This window comes from Cyprinus carpio, chromosome B6, assembly GCF_018340385.1.
Source record: "Cyprinus carpio isolate SPL01 chromosome B6, ASM1834038v1, whole genome shotgun sequence".
In the NCBI taxonomy this organism is placed as follows: Eukaryota; Metazoa; Chordata; class Actinopteri; order Cypriniformes; family Cyprinidae; genus Cyprinus; species Cyprinus carpio.
In genome coordinates this window covers 27,040,761-27,060,509 of record NC_056602.1, presented here as the reverse complement: position 1 = coordinate 27,060,509, position 19,749 = coordinate 27,040,761, and the positions used below count along the sequence as shown (strand labels likewise).

Genomic DNA, 19,749 nt, shown 5'->3' with positions numbered 1-19,749 from the left:
GGGGCCCCCCACTTCATCTAATATACACTATATTAAAGGCTGTAAAACTCAAGTCCTAGGGTAAGTAAGAAACATTAATGGAAAGGGAAAACATAGGCATATTATTTTCCTATTATCAACTGTCTTTCAAACTTTGACAAGTTAATATTTTGACTATTACAGTTTGTGTGTGTGTATAAAATGGCCACAATCAACACCCATTATTGTATACAAATTGTGCATTAAATCAGACTATTAAGGTACTGCTAATACATATGTATACAGTGTGGATACAAAAACAGTATATATGAAAATATTTTTAGACATTTTTACTTTGGTATTAAATGTTACAGAAGACATCGAAAAACATTAGCCTGAAACATAAAACTGAGATGCAAATGAAAACTCTGCAGAGCCCATACAATAAATTATCTATCAAATATTTTTTGGTTTCCAAACCATGGAAGCCCTTTCCCACCTTAAAAAAAAAAAAAAAAAAAAAAAAAAAATTTTTTTTTTTTTTTTTTGTGAGACAATTATGAGTAAGGAAATAACGAAAGGAAAGCACTAAGTATAAACAGTAATTACTAATAATGCTTATCTGATGATACCTTTTTAGCTCACTGCTTGATTGAATCAACTTTTATATTAAATAATCTACATGAAAGAAGTCCTTTCAAATATTTAAAAAAAAGTTTATCTCGAACACCGTAAATAAGGGGGCTAAGTAGTCGTGGTAACAAGTTTGTAAGAAGATAATTGAAAAAGGTGATCTTTGACCGTAACGTTGGTAGAAGTTGGCCATAAATTTTGTCTATAACAGGAGTGATATTGGACAACATAGACAGCAGAAGCTGTGCTCCGTGTAACAGGATGGTGCTTTGGGCCTTTTTTGCTGAGGATTTATCAGAGGAAGCCCTTCTAGCTGCAATCAGCACTTGATAATATGTGAATACAAGAATTACCCACACAACAGATGTATAAATCCCATGTGTAATTTTGCTTTGTTCTTCGTGATAAGGTGTGCTATACACATTAGTTGTACTACAGAGACTACTTGTTGTAAAAACAGACAAAGGGCGAACAAGTGAAAGGAGAATCAGGTCAGCCAGTCCAGGTAAAACTCCAACACCCCAAATCAGAGAGATGAGGATATATGTCCTGCGCACTGTGCAGATCTGATGGTGATGCAGGGGTCTGCAGATGGCAATGTAACGCTCAACGGCCATACCGGCCAAAGTCAGAGCAGTGTTCTTGTGAGTAGTTGAGGATATAATTAGAAGTGAAACACAGAACGGGAGAGGAACCTTTGGCCATGCATAAGCCATCACACTTAGACTTACACTGAAAAAAACTAAGAGCATATCATTGATAACCATGTGAATATACAATATATATCTTGGGTCATTATAGAATACAGAACTCTTAAAGAATGTGAAAACAAACATTCCATTAACGCAGGTTACTATGATCCCAAGAAGAACGGTGGTGAAATTTTTTGCAAAAGCTTCTGCATATCTCTCTGCTGCGGTGTAGTCAGACATTGTAGAATTCATTGCCCTTTTGCACCGGTATAAAGTTCTTTGACTTCTTTTTCTTTGTTTCTTTGTTGTTTTTGTTTTCCCGCTAAATGATGTCCACAACTTTCTGAAGTCCATCAAGCAGAACGATGAATATTTTCCATCTGAGTCAACTGAGCTTAAAATAAAACAGACACACAGAGCATGTAAGAGTGAGAAGTTATTAGCAACAAATGAATTAAAAAATACAGCATTACAAAAACCTTTGAGTGCTCACCTTCTCAACTTGTGTAGTCGATTGGTTTGCCTGCAGATGTAAAAATGGACAGGTTTAAATACTTCAGATGAGCAAGAGGAGACAACGAGGGAGAAAAAAAAAGATTTGGGAGGGAGACAGAGATAGGGAAAAAGAGAGAGAGGGCCCTCCAAGTTTGATCATAGGCTGGTAATATTGAGGTGGGCATAAAGCAGGAATACAATGTACAATGCGATGGTGCCTCCTTTTCTTAATTTATTAAATAATATTTTAAATATACAAATGCAGGCGAAAGCATAAATATACTTCAAGTCAAAATGTACCTCTGTTTTGCTGTGCTGCTAACAAACCTCAGTGCTCCGGGGGGTCAGAGTCACCTTTAATTTTCCCCAATTGGCCTCATTTATATAATGTTTCGTATAAATCATCCAACAGAAAGATCATTTCTCAAATGTGCATATAGTGATTCAGATAAACAAATGTATGCAGAAAAATTGTGCATACATCTTTCTTCTAGATGTGAACACTGTTAAAAATTACTGTAGATTCTAAAGCAAAATTTTACAGAATATTACTGTTTAAACATTTTACAAGATGTAGCTGTAATTCGCAAGATGTAGCTGTAATAATGCTATGGGTCAAATAAGGGTTTACAGTTGTTAATAGTATATTTCCATGTAAACTGTAATTCATTTACAAGAAACAGGTGTTGTTACTGTAGCTCCTGCTTTTTACACTAACTTGTAGTGTGGCATTATGGGATTGCGCGCATCATTCAAATCTGAAATCCAGCCGACTGGAGCAGCACGAGAATGATTGAAGATTAGAGGCTTTATTCATAATTCCAGGTAAATTCACTTAATTTTACTTAAGAAATATATCCTTTTATATTTATTTAAGTTAGTGTATAAGCGATATCATGTCACAATAGCCTCCTATCATGACAAGTTTAGACAAGTGGCCTTGGGAACTTCTGTGCAGTTAACTGGAAATTATAGCAATTCTCATTTTGTCTTTTTTCATTTTGGCAGTTAAATTTTCTTATTGAGAGCATTTAAAGTAGTGTTTACCTTACTTTTAACGTAAAGCCCAATGTGAACGATTGTCATAGTAACTACGATCTGTCGAAATAACTGAGGAACAGCAAAATATGTGAAATTTCTCATTTACATGTAGTTACTAAAAAGTCGTTATTTTTGTTTTCTTTGCCTACAAAAAGTATTCTCGTCGCTTCATAATGTTACAGTTGAATCACTGATGGCAGATGGACTATTCTGACAATGCTTTTCATACTTTTCTGGACCTTGACAGTGGTATTTATTTGGCAGTCAATGGGACAGTCACGAACCTCCCAGTTGCATCCAAAATATCTTAAATTGTGTTACGAAGATGAACGAAGCTTTTACAGGTTTGGAACGACATGGGGATAAGTGATTAATGGCAAGATTTTCATTTTGGGGTGGAGTATTCCTTTAAGTACTGGTAAATGCTGATTGTATTGTATAAGTGCCATTTTGACATTTATTTTATTGAGCTAGTTTCATTCAATACTTAACTTCATCCTGATGCTTCTGCTTGTTTTTATGCGCAGATGTTTTCTTGGAATCACAACACTCACTGGATACAAGACGGATACATAGAGGCAAAACAAATGGAAAGGTCTCAGAGAAGAGGAACAACCCTCATGTGTGCTCATCTCAGAAAGTTGATGGACTTTCAGCATGTATTTATTAAATTGTCTTTTGCAGGAATATTCTTAATGTAATAGAACATAAGCTCAAACAACAGAATTTATTAAATTACTAAATTCCCTAAAACTTAAATTTTTTTTTTTTTTTTTTTACCAAAATTGACCTTCATTTTTACAGAAAGTTAATGTTCTACACAGAATATGGCTTATTTTTTTATTTTTTATGTTATTTTTATGATAAGATTTTAACTGTTGAAAGACTGAAATGTTTAGTTTACCAGTAAAAGCCTTGCAATGTCTTTCCGCCAGTTTCAATAAATACTTATTTGCAACATCATTGACTTGGTTTTTATTCATTTGTAAAAGTATTAAGATAGAGCTCATGATAATGAGGGGATTTGTGGGAAGTCATGGCCTAATGGTTAGAGAGTTTGACTCCTAACCCTAAGGTTGTGGGTTTGAGTCTCGGGCCAGCAATACCACGACTGAGGTGTCCTTGAGCAAGGCACCGAACCCCCAACTGTTCCCCGGGTGCAGCAGCATAAATGGCTGCTTACTGCTCTGGGTGTGTTTTCACGGTGTGTGTGTGTTCACTGCTCTGTGTGTGCACTTTGGATGGGTTAAATGCAGAGCATGAATTCTGAGTTTGGGTCACCATACTTGGCTGTCTTTCACTTTCATAATGCATTTATATCAGTATTTTACAGTTTACTGTTAAAATTATTCTTTACAGCATTTTCATTGTTAAATTATTACAACATCATCTTGGATTTAGCGGGTATTTACAGGATTTTATTGGCAACTTTAGTTGCCAGGTAAATACTGTACTTTAGTGAAATTACAAAATATTGCTGTAAAATAAACTACAAGTTTAATTCAATGTTACTATAATAATACTTCAAATTACTGTATTTCTTATACAGCAATTAACTGTAATTTTCTTTGCAGTAATATACCGTAATCCATTTTACAACAATTAACATCATTTTTACAGGATTTTATTGGCAACTTTTTTCCCAGTAAAATCCTGTAAATTCTACAGTACATTTTGTACAGTGTATAAATTGTAAATCAATTCTTGAAAATGTGAGCAACTGAATGGTTTCAGATTTTTCTTAATCAGTGTAATTAGCATACAAAAAAGCACAAGTCAACCTCCAAATTCTTTACTTGAAAATGGCTAGCGGCATAAATGGCTTAGATTTCCAAATGCCTTCAGTACGACTCTGCCACAAGGAAAAGTGCATACACCTGCTTAGTACCTGACATGGATCTAAGCTTCCACATCAACGATCGTTTTGATCCATCTTTTTTTTCAGCATGGAAGCAAGCCGAGACTTCTAATTCATATCCAGGTTTTGGTATTGTTTTCATACTTGATGAAGGTAACAATCAAAAAGTAACTGTGGCGCATGAGGTGGTGGGATCTACAGAGAATGTTTAAAGCGATGCAATATGCGTACATATCAGGTGTGTTCGTCTTGAAGCGGCGCTGTGCAGACCGATCGGCATATGACATCAAAGTACTGTGAGAGCAATTTGAAAGCATAAGGAGCCATCTGCTCTCTATCGCTTTCACAATACTTTTATGTCACACACCAATCGGTATGTGCAGCGCAAACAAAGCCAAAACATGGATATTTCAGGCAATATAGAAATTCTGGCCAGGAGGTGTCCAGGAAAAATGGCATGAATGGGCACCCTAATGCAGCTGCACAAACAAATGCCATTTCAGCCCACTAAAACAGGCAGGACGTCTGCCTATATACTGTAAGTCAGTGCTTTAGGCCATTTCATCACAATCTTTCTCTTTCAGCATGAAGATCATCTAATCACTCACTCAGAAGAAGGAGAAGACACAGAAGAAGCCTTCCTTCTCGCTTTAGAAGAGACCCAGCAGCGGTTTATGGTGCTGACAGCACCCACAACAGATAACAACACTACTCCTCTTCTGCTACCATCCAATAATAATAAATATAAAATATAACCCAACAAAAACAGCACATTTCTAGCACATTTGTTGCAAAATGCTGCACATGCCTCCTCGATTGCGTGCACTGCCTGTTTGCTCACTGAGACAAGCTGCTCTCATTGCGAGAGCATGAGTCTGGCCTTGCTGTGCTTGAATTGTGCTTCCCATTTTCTTCCTCTCAGGAGCCTCGGAGAAAAAACAGAGGAGTTATGGGCAGAGCAGTGAGTGAGCAGAGTGAGCTCACGCTGACTCAGATCCTGCGTGTCTCACTCTCCCCATAGCAAAAGGATTCCCTGGTGCTATTTACCCATGAGGACCAGCAACCCCGTGAGGTGCAAGTGGTTTGGTCACTTTTACGATTTCCAAGGTATTTCCCGAAGATTTTACCGATGACATTGTGTCACTGACAGCTTCTAATGTGGAGGATTGTGTGAACTCCATGAAGGACTCCACCTCCCTGCTGCACAGTGAGCCAGGTGACACCAGACCTGGTTTGGACACCGAACTCATACCTGCAAGCCTCCCGTCAGAGAACTGTTCCGTTCTTTCCAAAAGTGCATAATGAGCTTACTAGGTCATGGCGCGCCCCCTTCTCAGCCCGTGTCCATTTTTTAGTCTTGGCTGGCCTCTGCTCCTCTGACGGCTCCAATCAGAAAGCATATGAGAAACTACTGCCCCCCACCTGAAGTGGCCATTGCCATGCATCTTTGCCATGCATCCACGGCCAAAAGCCAAGGCTGGTTCTGCTCTCCCTACAATGGTGCCTCTCCAAGTTTCTCGCTTGGAAGAGGTGGGCCAGAGCACGGCTTAGTTGGGCTCAGGTACGGTACGTATGTAGTGTGAGCGTTCACTGTACCTGAGCGCAGAGCTGCTGCACAATTAAATATTAACATTTAAATAGCTATGCTTTTGTTTCCTGAAAGAAATGTCATAAACATGTCTTGTAAGGCAAAATGTGTCTCAGCGTAATTTTATTTTCCAATATGCTTCATTTAAAAATATCTAACTAGAGCTTATAGAGATGCTAGTTAGTCAACCATCTTTGCTAAAACGCCTCCTGCCCTGTCTAACAATCCAGGCCTGTGGTGAATCTTACATACTTTATGGATGTGATAAAGATCAGGGTAGCTGACTGGAGGATGCACAGAAAATTCTTCAGGGTTTTGACGTTAGCAGTTTTGTTTTTCCCAGGGACGAATGGATGTAAACAGAGGTGCACACCAACATGTTAAATTGGCTGTTAAATATTCCTGAATATACGTTTGTGACTTACAATTTTTGAACACTGTGTTTTTATTTTATCTTGCCAGATAGTACAATGTTTAATTATATAAATCATGTATTTTCATTCAAATTTATCTATGGATTCATACATATTATATGTACAAAATCATGAGATCAGGTTGCTGTTAGCCAGCCATTAATGGGTTTTATTTTAGGCCTAAGTTTTATAAGTGTGACAAGTATACAAATAAAAGGAAATGCATTGTTTTGATTAATTAATAAACAGTTTATCACTCTAAATAAAATAGCTGTGACTATAGAATGTGATATAAATATATATATATATATATATATATATATATATATATATATATATATAGGTATTATTGTTATTGTTTTTAAATAATTCTGTTTGCAAATGTACTATTTGGATTTGTTAATTATTGGATTTATTAATTTAAAGTTAGTAAAGATTTATTTATTTTTTATACATATTCTATTTAAAGCAATAAAAACGTTGCTTAATTACACTGTAAAGAGCATTACCCTGCAACCTTAAAAGGCTATTTTCATCTGATATAAACCATAAAATTGATGTGTTAAACTTATGTGTTTATCTTGATTCAGTGATTCAGTTAAATAATATTTCTGATTTATAAAACCAGTTCATTTATATTTTCCATTTTTGATAGATAGATAGATAGATAGATAGATAGATAGATAGATAAACAGACATTTGTTTATATAGCACAAATCCATACTCTCAAAACAATGGTGGTCTGTATGTAACACTTTAAAAAGCTAGAATTTATTCCAACTCATTAGGAGTAAAACATATCTGTGGTAAACAAAACATGGAGAATGATTCAAAACTAAACATTTGTAAACCAAAGGTGGGGAGTCATTTAAAACTACACATTTTCAGAAGCACAATCTGTTACAAATCAGACTATGATTCCAAACCCTTGGCACATTATAATATTAGGAATATTGTTACAGATCCTTTTAATCTTCTTCATCTTTACACTCTACTCTCGTGTCTATTCTAGTGAGGCTACACACAAAATACCTCCTCAGATACTTGCGGAACTTTTTATCCCGCACTCCGTATATGATTGGACTTAAAAAGCGTGGCAAAATATAGACAATTAGATAGTTGGCGAAACGGATTTCCAGGATGCGTCCCGGGAAGATGATGTTCAGTATGCCCTCCACGCTGGGAGACACGTAGGACAGCATGCACATCAGCAACTGAACCCCGTGAAGCAAGATAGTGTTGGTCGCGCGATTGGCATAAGTTCTCTCGGTGGAGAGCGCGCGGGCCGCAAACACGATCCGCAGATACGTGCACAGCAGCGTGAGGAACACCAGCGAGAAATAAATACCGTCGAACGCTTGGCGTTTGTACAGCAGCACAGGGTCTTTGAACACATTCTGCCTAAGACAAAAAACATTAGTTTGGAAGAAACTCAAAGGCTCTGTGGCTAAAGTCACGAAAAGGTCAGTGATGTCAGGGAGCACGGATACTAACCAAATGGCCGCTATGAGCATGTACGCGCGGCGCACGGTGCAGATCTGCGCATGACGCAGAGGATAGCAGATCGCGACATAACGCTCGATCGCCATGCCGGCCAGGTTGACAGGCGTGCTGCGGGTGGTGAACACAGCCACCAGGACAAAGAAACAACACACTCCCACACTGATAGTGTACAAGATGTAGCTGACCACAAACAGAGCAATCGTTACAGTGAGCTGCACCGCGTCATTAATCACCATGTGTATGAAAAGAATATAGCGAGGGTCTTCGTAAAAGATCTGGTGTCTGAAGAAGGTGGCCACGACGCTGCCGTTGATGTAGCTGAGGAGGAGCCACACCAGGACCACGGTGAAGTTCTTCATGAAGGCCATGGTAAACGTGTCTCTCATGAGGAGTTGATGGCCTCCTGTTGAATTCATTACGCAGGCCTTAAAAGAGGAAAAACAGATGTAAATGCACAATAAGCTTGTCTATCTTTTTCCATCACTTCTTTTTTTTTTTTTATCGCTGTCTATCACTTTTTTCCAAAGTGGCTTACAATGCACTCGAGAGATACACACTTTATTAGCTCTACCTATCTGGTTATCTATCTACACAGTATGAAATACAGTTTGTGATATTATAGAATATACAGTATATAGATCTGATTAAGCACTTCTCAAAGGCAGTGTGAGCTGCTTTGGATAAAAGCATCAATCAAATTAAATATAAATATTTTTAATACTATCACTTCAATGTTAAAACAAACATAATTATAAAACAAATATATACATAAAAGATATCAATATGGGACAGCAAACATATTTAAAAAGCAAAGATATCCTTATAAGATGTCTGTATGAAACACAAATACTCACATAAACCAATTTTAACATACTTGCAATGAATTAATATGTGTAAATCAGCTATAAAAATGAAGCAACAATTGCTCACGTTATGCTTCCATGTACATTAATGTGTATAAGATTTTATATTTTGGGCTTGTGATGCAGATAAAAACATCAGCTACTTGCTTTTCCAGATCATAGTGCTTTTGATTATAAAATAACAGTAGAGTAAATAAAAAAAAAAGCAAAACAATAGATTCCTCCAGTGCAGTCGTCCAAGGCTGTAAAGTGAAATAATCATCAATTGGGAGCCATAACATAGAAATATCATTCATAGTTAGCACAGAATGAATGAATAGAAACAGAACAATTGAATAGAAAAATTACCTTTTCTAGTCAGACCGCAGAACCCACCCGTCTGGCAAGCACATCCTGTGAAGACGTGAAAGCTTTTTAAATGCTCCTACACTCTGATAGTAGCTGATGATGTCAGTTATGTCACTAGGGAAAATATAGAGAAAACAATTCAAATTGTTTAAATTTAATGGCATTTTTAAGGCCATCATACTGTATATGTCTGAATTCTTATTTTTTCCCCATGTAGACTACATTTCACTAAGCTTGTGGGGTTTTACTTTATTTTACATAACTGATGGCATTTCCTTAAAAAGTAAATTCAGTTTGTTGAAAAATGTATTATATAAAATATTATTTTATCATATTAAATTTTCTGTATATGATATTTACATTTAAATTTTTTTAATGTGTGTGTATATATATATATATATATATATATATATATATATATATATATATATATATACTATAGTTTTTTTTTTTTTCTGTGAGATAGAGGTAATATCAGCTTAACTAACGGGACGGGGCACTAAAAATTTTCTGTTGTAATCTGGCTGGTCATCGTGCCTCTTTCGTAGTATATCCAACATCATATTCATTAGAAAACACAGTTTTCGTGATCAGATTTCGTGTACGTGATCTGATACAATATGTGATGAGAGAATTACAGCTTATGATTTATACTATTTGCACAAACATCCACAAAAAAATGAGTCAGATTTTCCATACGAAGAAAAAGAAAAAGGGCGACTAAAACTACTGATTTAGTAATGTATACATGTTCTCATATAAAGGAATGTTATGTCTCTATTTGTTTTTCTGTTTCTGCACATGCCCCCTCAAATTTTTGAGCAAAGTGGATTTTAAATGCAGCTTCAAACAGACAAAAAATAACAGAATAATACTTTTACATTTGATACAATCACACCTGTGTGATTAAAACGTTCAGTGCTGCACATAACCAGCTGCTAAATTAAAATCTGTTCGCTGGCTGGTGCTGAGCCAGATGACGCGTTTTTACAGTGCACCGCATTTTAACCAATCACACATGATTCTGTTGAGCTTATAAATGCAATGGCCAATCAGAGGCGTTGAGATGAGTCATCACTGAAAGGCCACCGTTTTGTTCACGCACGTGCTGGCTGACTGAATTCTCTGGCGAATTCTCTCATCAGAAAGAAGGTGCAGATGTAGGAATGTACTGTAAGTACTGAAGTGAGATATTCATTTCACAATGTAAACAGCTTCAGTGATTATAATGGGAGTTTCTGAGAGTGCTTGAACTCTATAGACTGAAGTCAGTGAAAACGTTCTTTGATAATGTAAGTTCTTTGCTCTTGTTGTGTTGTTAGAGTCAATAATCAGACTTTGATGTTTTTTTTTTATATACTTTAATCAACAGCTTTCAACTGCATGCTCTGATGACATGTGGAGATGGAGTAAAATCTTTGCATGGCAGGGGCAGCTGCCACTCGACCTGCCACCGCTGAATGCGCTTGCCTCTCGACCTGTCACCACTATAGTAAACAGGTGGCACAACACTTTAGTGCTCCATTATTAACATAAATATAACACAAAAAAAATTAAATTCCAAAAATATGTAAAAATACAAATTCAAAATCTTGTTTGTTTATATGCATCAATCATAGTAGCCTATAAACCAGGGATCCTCAAATCTGGACCTCAAGATCCATTTTCCTGCAGAGTTTAGCTCTAACCCTAATCAAACACACCTGAGCAAGCTAATCAGTGTCTTCGGGATCATTAGAAAGTCACAGGTAGGTGAGGTTGATCAGGGTTAGAGCTAAACTCTGCAGCCCATTGGACCTCCAGGGTAAGATTTGAGGAACCCTGCTACAAACTGAGAGACAGGACATGCACAGATATTTTGAGGGGCAGGGGCTCAAGTGGAAAAAAGGGCACTTCTCATATTTATGTAAATTATACTGTATGTGCAGGTATAAAACCCCTGCAGATGATTGGCTCAGCTCTCTCCTCTCTCAGGATGTAGAAATTCTGATTGGTGTGTCATTTTTTAATGAAGCAGACTACACTGGCACGCTGCTTGCGCGTGTAACCATCATGCACAGTTTATTGAAAGACGTGTTTTTTGTCATTATTTTGTGTACTCCGTTATCGCCGCAGCTGAAAAGTAGCTCATGAAACACTGCTTACATTTATATTTTATTTTGTGATAATTCTGGGGTGGCACAGCTTTTCTTAGGGTGGCAGTTGCCACCCCGGTAGATCCGCCCCTGGCCTAAACATGGCCAGGGCAAGGCTAACATTTTTTACCTAACATGTGTTCCCTGGGAATAGATTTTCTCTTGTGATTGATAGAATTGTGTTCTCTCTCTGCTTTTCTCTTGTGATTGATTACAAAACTTACAAAATAAAATACGGGGGGTGGGTACTGGCACTCCACCCACTTTAAGCACTGGTCACTCCTGACCAGCTGAAGAAACCTCCATAAGAAAAAAAAAAAAAAAATAGAAACCAAAAAAAAAATAAAAAATATATAGAAGGTCCAGAAAACCAAAAAAAAAAAAAAAAAAAAAAAAAAACAACAACATCTCAGGCCCATTCCTAGCATTTGGTGCCATTTGAGTCCCCATGTCATAATGTGGCGTATTTTGTGCAAAAATGGTCCAATACTCTTCTAAATGTCTAGGTATAAGGGAGAGGAACTTGCACAAAGCACTGACTCCAGAAAGCAGTTTTGGAAAAAAAAAAAAAATAAAAAACAGCCAAATGATAAACACCAACTCTTCAATCAAGCAATTTCTTTTTATTTGAGGAGGGGGGTGGAGAGTGACAGAATCCTCTCTAATCTCAGAAAACATGCCATATAAATAAAGCACTGAATTTAAAAGATGTTCAGTAGGTGTTATGCAAAACTGCCATAGCCATTTCAATGACCACATCCCTGACAATCTCCTTGACCGCTTCCCTGACCATAACCGCTACCCTGACCACTTCCCTGACCATAACCGCTACCCTGACCACTTCCCTGACCATAACCGCTTCCCTGACCACTTCCCTGATCATAGCTGCTTCCCTGACCACTTCCCTGACCATAGCCACTACCCTGGCCGCTTCCTTGACCATAACCGCTTCCCTGACCATAACCGCTACCTTGACCACTTCCCTGACCATAGCCGCTACCTTGACCACTTCCCTGACCATAGCCGCTTCCCTGACCATAACCGCTACCTTGACCACTTCCCTGACCATAGCCCCTTCCCTGACCACTGCCCTGGCCATAACCGCTACCTTGACCACTTCCCTGACCATAGCCGCTTCCCTGACCATAACCGCTACCTTGACCACTTCCCTGACCATAGCCGCTTCCCTGACCATAACCGCTACCTTGACCACTTCCCTGACCACTGCCCTGGCCATAAGCGCTTCCCTGGCCATAGACGCTACCTTGGCCACTTCCTTGACCATAGCCGCTTCCCTGACCATAACTGCTACCTTGACCACTTCCCTGACCATAGCTGCTTCCCTGACTGCTTCCCTGGCCATAAGCGCTTCCCTGGCCGCTTCCTTTACCATAGCCGCTTCCCTGGGCCTGACTACCACACTGGGCCTGGCCTCTACCCTGGCCCTGGTCGCTTCCCTGACTGCTACCCTTCCCCTGCCGCTTCCCTACCCTGGCCCTGGTCGCTTCCCTGACTGCTACCCTGGGCCTGGCCACTACTTCCCTGGCCGCTTCCCTGACCGCTATTTCCCTGGCCCTGGCCGCTTCCCTGACCGCTATTTCCCTGGCCGCTTCCCTGACCACTATTTCCCTGGCCGCTTCCCTGACCGCTATTTCCCTGATCATTTCTTTGACAACCTCCCTGACCACATGGATCACTGCATGCTCGGCAACTAGTGGTTGGGCAACATTTCTGTGTGGCAGGACACTGGCCATCATGGAAACAGCTTTCAGCACACTTTGGAATGTTCTTCGGTTTGGGATATTGACCCGGCTTCACTCCATGGACACAGATAGTCAGCTTTAGTTTGTGGATGTAGACAGTATGTCACTCCAATTTATAGCACAAAGCATGAATAGCAAGTTTTACCTACAGAGTGAATTATATTCCAAATATTATTCCTCTATTTTGTAAAGTCATCCTGCATTAAAACTATCCTAAGGGATGAATTCAAACCTACTTTAGATGAGAATAACAAAGCAAAAAGTTTTCAACATTACACAAATACCTGTATATTGAGCCGTACAGTATCGTCCACATCCATTGCTGCAGCGCTTCTCATTGTTGGGACAGAGAGTCACTGTTACAGGACCTGGTACACGATCTACTTCCATATGATTGAGGTAGACACTCTCCCGGCTTTGCTGTTATACAGACACATGACAGAAAGCGTCACCGAATGCTGATGCTTTTCAATTTCCATTCACTTAAGTTTTGCATAACATCTCACTCTCTGCTTAAAACACACTGAATTAAATGTTTTACTTGTATTGCGTCCACTAGAGCAGTGGTTCTCAAACCTCTCCACAGAGTACCCCCAGCACTGCACGTTTTGTATGTCTCCCTATATCTGACAAACCCACTTCAGGTCTTGCAGTCTCCACTAATGAGCTGATGAGTTGAATCAGGTGTGATAGATGAGGGAGACATACAAAATGTGCAGGGCAGGGGGTTCTGCAGGACAGGTTTGAGAACCACTGCATTAGAGGATTCAAGAGGGTCATTAGAGGAGGCCAGGGAGTGCAATTTCAACTTTCGTAAATCAGGGGTTTTGCAGTGTGTCTCTAACCTTAATACAAATGACATTTATCTGCTTCAAAAAAAAAAAAAAAAAAAAAGTCTTATAACCTACCATTCATTCCTAAACTGTATTAATTACTTTCAAAGACTGAGTGTCACTTATTTCTGCATTTCTTCAGGCTGCGTAATGAAGTCAACAGATCTTCTCACCTACAGGTTGTTCTTGAGTAGAGTTTGTTATGCTCAAATATCCGAACAGACACGATAAAACCGCAATCAACGAGCAATACACTCAAGCTGTCCTCCCGACTTGCGATCTCACAATGATCTCTGCTGAAAAACACGCTGAATTAGTGCATCAGGAGAAGCAGACAGTGAAGTGCACAAAACTAAAATGAATAAACGTGTTGCTGCAATATCGACCTCTGTAAAATGGGGTTTTAAGCCTTCTACACACTACACGATTTTAGCAATCCTATAAGATCATTGCTGGTCACACTGTGCCAGTGGTTCCCAACAACGTTTACTGGAGGCCCCCTAACACTGCATGTTTTCCATGTCACCTTAAACACACCTGATTCAGATCATCAGCTCATTAGTTGAGACTCCAAGACCTGAAATGGGTGTGTCAGACATAGGAGAGATGCAAAATGTGCAGTGTTGTGGGGCCTCCAGGAACGAGGTTGGGAACCACTGCACTGTTTGTCATGGATCTAATAAACTTGGGTACGACGTGCATGTAGACTGTATGATGATGACACTTATTGACTCATAGGCTACGATGCACGTTTCTATCAAAGATTAAAACGTCATTAGCATGCGCTAGTGGTAAACAAAAAGAGCACAATGAATCACACTTTGACAGTTGTAGTTTTTATGTGTGCTGAAAATTGTGGAAGCTGCGAAAGAGGAAGAAATTAGAGCTTGAGGTAAGCAGTTTTGTGTTTTAGGACCATGTCGTTGATTTCATGTCGCATTTTTACTGGTTGGTCAGTAAACTTGCATCATATCTGCAAACACACTGTGCGATGATCATGCTGAATTTCTGACACTGACAGAAAATTATCATAGGCTGCCTTTGGTTGCAAGACTGTGACAACAGCTGTCTTTAAACCTCTCTCACTGTACAACATAGGACCACCGATTAGGAGCCACGATTGTTTCACGATGCCAATCTTTTGTTGAAAATCGTGCAGTGTGTCTCAGGCTTTAAAGATCCAAGGAGATCAGGGGCCTGTTCTTCGTACGTCACTTATTACATCCGAGATTAAATTTCACATCCAATATGATATCATTGCGCTAATTCAGTTCTTCGAATGCACCTGTTGTTGATGATTAGTATGGCTGGATTGAGTTATCTGAGATAATTGCGCATTCATGGGTTTTAATTTTTTAACCCAGAGCAGGTTAAAGTTTATGGACCTTTTGCTATGACATCAAGTCCAGGATGAGCTTCGAAGAACCAAATAATCCAAGATCATCATGCCAAATCATCACCAATCAAATCCAGCTAACTGAGTTAGGGACGTACGAAGAACAGGCCCCTGGTCAACTCCAACCCTGATCAAACTCACCTGTCTGTAGCTTTCCAGTAATCTGACTGGAAGGCCTTTGATTAGCTTGTTCAGGTGTGTTTGATTGGGGTTGGATGACCTGAATGCTGCGTTCACACCATGTCATAATTAAGGTAGCATAATTACGAGAGGATTGTGCTTTTCTATGGCGACACTATCAACTGCTTAATAAATCTGCAGTGGTCTCCTGAAGAAAATGGATGAAATTTGACTCGAACCCCGACCTTCTTCTTATCTAGCCTGCAAATTTTTCCCAAAATAATAAAAAAGTTGTACAAGAAAAGTAAAGTTATTATCTTTACTCTTATTGTAATATTACATACATAGCCTATTTAACTTAAATGTACTATAGGCTAATCATAGCCGTGGAACGTTGCATTTAGCCAGGATTTATGTTATGATTGTGCACAGCCCTCAATGCTTAAGTAACATGTTAATAAATAACTAAACAAATAAATAACCAACTCTGAACATGTTTGGGAATATTTCGAAACAAAAATAAAAATTTTCGAAACAAAAAGAAAATTTTGTCATTAATCATTTACCCCCATGTTGTTCCAAACTCGTAAAAGCTTTGTTTGTCTTTGAAACACAATTTAAGATATTTTGGATGAAAACCAGGAGGCTTGTGACTGTTCCATAGACTGCCAAGTAAAATACACTGTCAAGGTCCAGAAAAGTATGAAAAGCATCATCAGAATAGTCCATCTGCCATCGGTGATTCAACTGTAACGTTATGAAGCGACAAGGATACTTTTTGTATGTGAATAAACTATTTGTCTCCTCTGTGTCTCTCCACATCACCGTAGCACTATTTTGGAGAATATGAACTGAACGCAGGCAGCCTACGCTCTTCTGTGTCAGCCAAGCCACAAGGATACGTTTTCTACGTGTATTTACGTTTTGATTTGAAAGAAAACAGCACATCCGTGTGGCGAGGCAACTATTCTGACTATGCTTTACTTGCCTTTTATGGACCTTGACAGTGTATTTTACTTGGCAGTCTATGGGACAGTCCCAAGCCTCCTGTCATTGCTGTTAATAGTGTTCAATGTCTGTTTGATTATGTCATTAACTGAATTTTACTTACACTTCACCACTGATAAGCTACTACTAAATATATTGTAGAAACGTAATTTTCTGTAAAGTTGCATCGATTTGTATCCTGAAAAGCACTAATGCGCTATACAAATAAACTTAAAAAAAGGAATATTTTCACTGACATTATGCTATTATGTCTGTGAAGTGCATATACAGCTGTCATACATTCTGAATAAGCATTTATTTTTATTATTTGTTTATGCTTAAAACATGTATCTGCCAACCCTAAATACGTCCCTAAAAAGGTCTCATTATCTTATGCAATTTCTTACTTTAAAAATGCAATTTTTTTTCTGCAAAACAAGATCAATTCTCTTTGATGACTAAACAACTGTGTGCCAGTCAATGCAGGAGTCATTCACAGTGCATGTATATTTATTAAATAATTTATTTCACAAAGGTCCACAAATCAGATTCATTCACAAACATTGCTCACAAAGAATGTTTTCTTAACAATATTTTGATATAGTGAAGTTTCACATGGTTTTATTGACAACTTTTGCCAAATTCCCACTGGATTGGAGATTTTGTATTTTTCTCCTCAACTTGAACATTGTACACAGTAAGTACCTCTTTAGGTATTTGCAAAACATTTAATCTCTCACACCATACACAATTAGACTGATGAACATGGGCATTATCTGGATTACTAAATAACAGGGTAGCGGTCAATAATCTCGTATCCATAATGAACAGCTGAAACATTTCCAAAAGCAGCCTGTCCAGGAAGGGTTAGCATGCACATCAGAAGCTGGATCCCATGTAGGATGATGGTACTCCGAGCTTTGCAAGCATCTGAGTTTGTGGGCTTTGCAACAAACGTGATCTTCAAGTATACACTATAGTGAGCCACAGAAAGGTCAGATAAATTATGTACACAACATTTCTTATTTGTACTATAAATGGGATATCAAACATAATCTCTGACATGGGATACTCGTGTAGAAGAATGCTAGAGGTTTTGTAGCCAGCAGGATGAACAAGTTTAGAAGATCCTGAATGGCACTCAGGACCCAGATCAGGCTTTCAAGAATGTACATTTTAGACATGGTACAGATCTGAGTGAGACGTAAAGGGTTGCATATGACTATATAGCCATGGTAGCAAGACACAGCAGTGTGTTGAGCATTGTGAATATAACGCTTGATCAATAAAACATAGCAGAAAGAGATATTAGAAATGAAAATATGCTTCAATGGCATGTTTATTCCTATCAAAGGTCATCATGGCTCAACTTTGGCCCACAGGCCCTGCTTTGGGCATCTCTGCTTTAGAGAAATATGCTTTCTGATGGACATGACCAGGACACCATTTTGACCTGAAAATATGGTTATAGCATTTTCCAATGCTGGTAGATGCTGTAAATGCTCTTTTTCCACTGACAGGTGTTAAAATGTAGCCATACATTCTGTTAAAAGACAAACAACATACATTTAAACTAAGGGACATACAGTAAGTAACTTATTTTATAGAAAATAAAATAGTAAAAAATAATTTAGCATAAATAAATAAGCATCTCATTAATATTGAGAATAATAATCATTCTCATGATCCGAATTTCAAAAGGCTCGTAAATATTCTATACTATTTTCCACATTTTAAGGTTTTATTTCATTAATATAGCGGTACGGCATGCAAACACATTCCAGTCTCAGTGCACTTTTGGGTTTGCAACCTGTCATTATTCTTATAAATTCTTATAAATCTTTCTTACATATCGATTCTTATGAGATTCTAAGATTCAGGAGCAAACATCCTTTGTCTATGTGAAAAATAATAAAGAAAAAGTTGTGTGACAAAGAAAGTACCATGATTAAGACTTTTAACATCTTTATCTCTTTAGATCTTTAAAAGGCATTTCACAAGTTAATTGTTGAAAATTCAGCCTTAATCACTGGAATAAAATACATTTTTAAAAATATATAACCGCTATTTTAAATTGTAATTACATTTCACAATATTACAGTTTTTACTGTATTTTTGGTCATATGAATGCAGCATTGGTGAGCATTAAGCATTTTTTAGAACGGGAGCATCTTGACTTTTAAATGTATTTTGTAAATAAAATAAAGTTAGCATCCCAATAAGGCTGTAAACTTACATCACCTACTCTTCACATCACACACCTGTCAAAAACAAACAAACAATTAACTCCAGCCTTTCTGGAAAACCGTGCCCTTTTCCTCAACATATGTTTGTGTTCCTAAAAAGGCAATAATTCACAAAAGGGAGCTTTGTTGAGATAACAAGACATTTGTCCTTTCGACATCTGAGCTGCAGTATGTTTGTGGTAATTAAAACACTTTCAGTGAGGCTAGCGGGACTCTCTGACATTTCACAACCTCCACTGAGCCTAGACTGAGCAAGAGTAATGGCAAGAGAGACTCGAGCGTCTCAGGCCCCAGAGGTCTGCAGGTAAAAGGGCAAAGCACTTGTTGTTCTGAAGCTCGCATCCCTGGGAGCGATTAGCACGTCTGTGGAGAGATGCAGAAAAGATCATGGAACGTAATAAGAGAGATTATTTTAGATGTTTAAAGGTCTGCTGGCATCAAGAGAAAATTGTTTTGAAATGTCAACGCTAATGGCCTCTTGGATTACGCTGTGGCTGATGCAAATGTTGATCAATTACTAAGTCTGCCATGTTTGTGGATGTATGTGTCATATAAAACATAAAAATTATTTTTAAAGCTTAAATAAAACAAAGATTATTTAAGTAAGTTTTAGGAGAAAATATTACGTTTTTTCTCCCTCAAAATTTTAACTCAGTGCTTTACTTGTATTTCTGTGTAATTATGAGTGAAAATTAATCCTATTTATTTAAATAATTATTGTATATGATTTTCATTGGTGTGTGTGTATACATATATATATATATATATCTATATATATATATATATATATATATATATATATATATATATATATATATATATATATATATATATATATATATATAGTGAATGTCTTGTTTTCATTATAGGATAAATT

At 37.9% G+C, this 19,749-nt stretch overlaps 3 protein-coding genes across 3 annotated transcripts; all 3 read right to left on the bottom strand.

Moving 5' to 3' along the window:
• Positions 1-567: 567 nt before the first annotated feature.
• On the bottom strand, positions 568-8,550 carry LOC109052257 (odorant receptor 131-2-like). Its single transcript, XM_042726564.1, has 3 exons — positions 8,415-8,550; positions 1,777-1,806; positions 568-1,677 (listed from the first exon to the last, which is right to left on the bottom strand). Exon 3 carries the CDS (start codon positions 1,635-1,637, stop codon positions 600-602), a length of 1,038 nt encoding a protein of 345 aa, XP_042582498.1. The 5' UTR covers positions 1,638-1,677; positions 1,777-1,806; positions 8,415-8,550; the 3' UTR covers positions 568-599.
• Positions 7,647-8,597, bottom strand: or90a1 (odorant receptor, family 90, subfamily A, member 1). The gene has a single exon (XM_019122690.1). It carries the CDS (start codon positions 8,595-8,597, stop codon positions 7,647-7,649), a length of 951 nt encoding a protein of 316 aa, XP_018978235.1.
• Positions 8,598-12,128: 3,531 nt separating this feature from the next.
• On the bottom strand, positions 12,129-13,885 carry LOC122137712 (fibroin heavy chain-like). Its single transcript, XM_042726562.1, has 4 exons — positions 13,832-13,885; positions 13,575-13,710; positions 13,048-13,344; positions 12,129-12,995 (listed from the first exon to the last, which is right to left on the bottom strand). Exons 2-4 carry the CDS (start codon positions 13,678-13,680, stop codon positions 12,274-12,276), a joined length of 1,125 nt encoding a protein of 374 aa, XP_042582496.1. The 5' UTR covers positions 13,681-13,710; positions 13,832-13,885; the 3' UTR covers positions 12,129-12,273.
• Between the last annotated feature and the right edge of the window lie 5,864 nt (positions 13,886-19,749).

Excerpts from the sequence above, each read along its gene's own strand:
- LOC109052257 (XM_042726564.1), bottom strand. The coding sequence starts at position 1,637 with ATGGACTTCAGAAAGTTGTGGACATCATTTAGCGGGAAAACAAAAACA.
- LOC122137712 (XM_042726562.1), bottom strand. The coding sequence starts at position 13,680 with ATGGAAGTAGATCGTGTACCAGGTCCTGTAACAGTGACTCTCTGTCCC. Across the intron at positions 13,345-13,574 it reads CTGTACGGCTCAATATACAG|TGAAGCCGGGTCAATATCCC; the intron begins GTATTTGTGTAA and ends GTGTCCATGGAG. Across the intron at positions 12,996-13,047 it reads AAGTAGTGGCCAGGCCCAGG|GTAGCAGTCAGGGAAGCGAC; the intron begins GTAGCAGTCAGG and ends GGCAGGGGAAGG.
- or90a1 (XM_019122690.1), bottom strand. The coding sequence starts at position 8,597 with ATGAATTCAACAGGAGGCCATCAACTCCTCATGAGAGACACGTTTACC.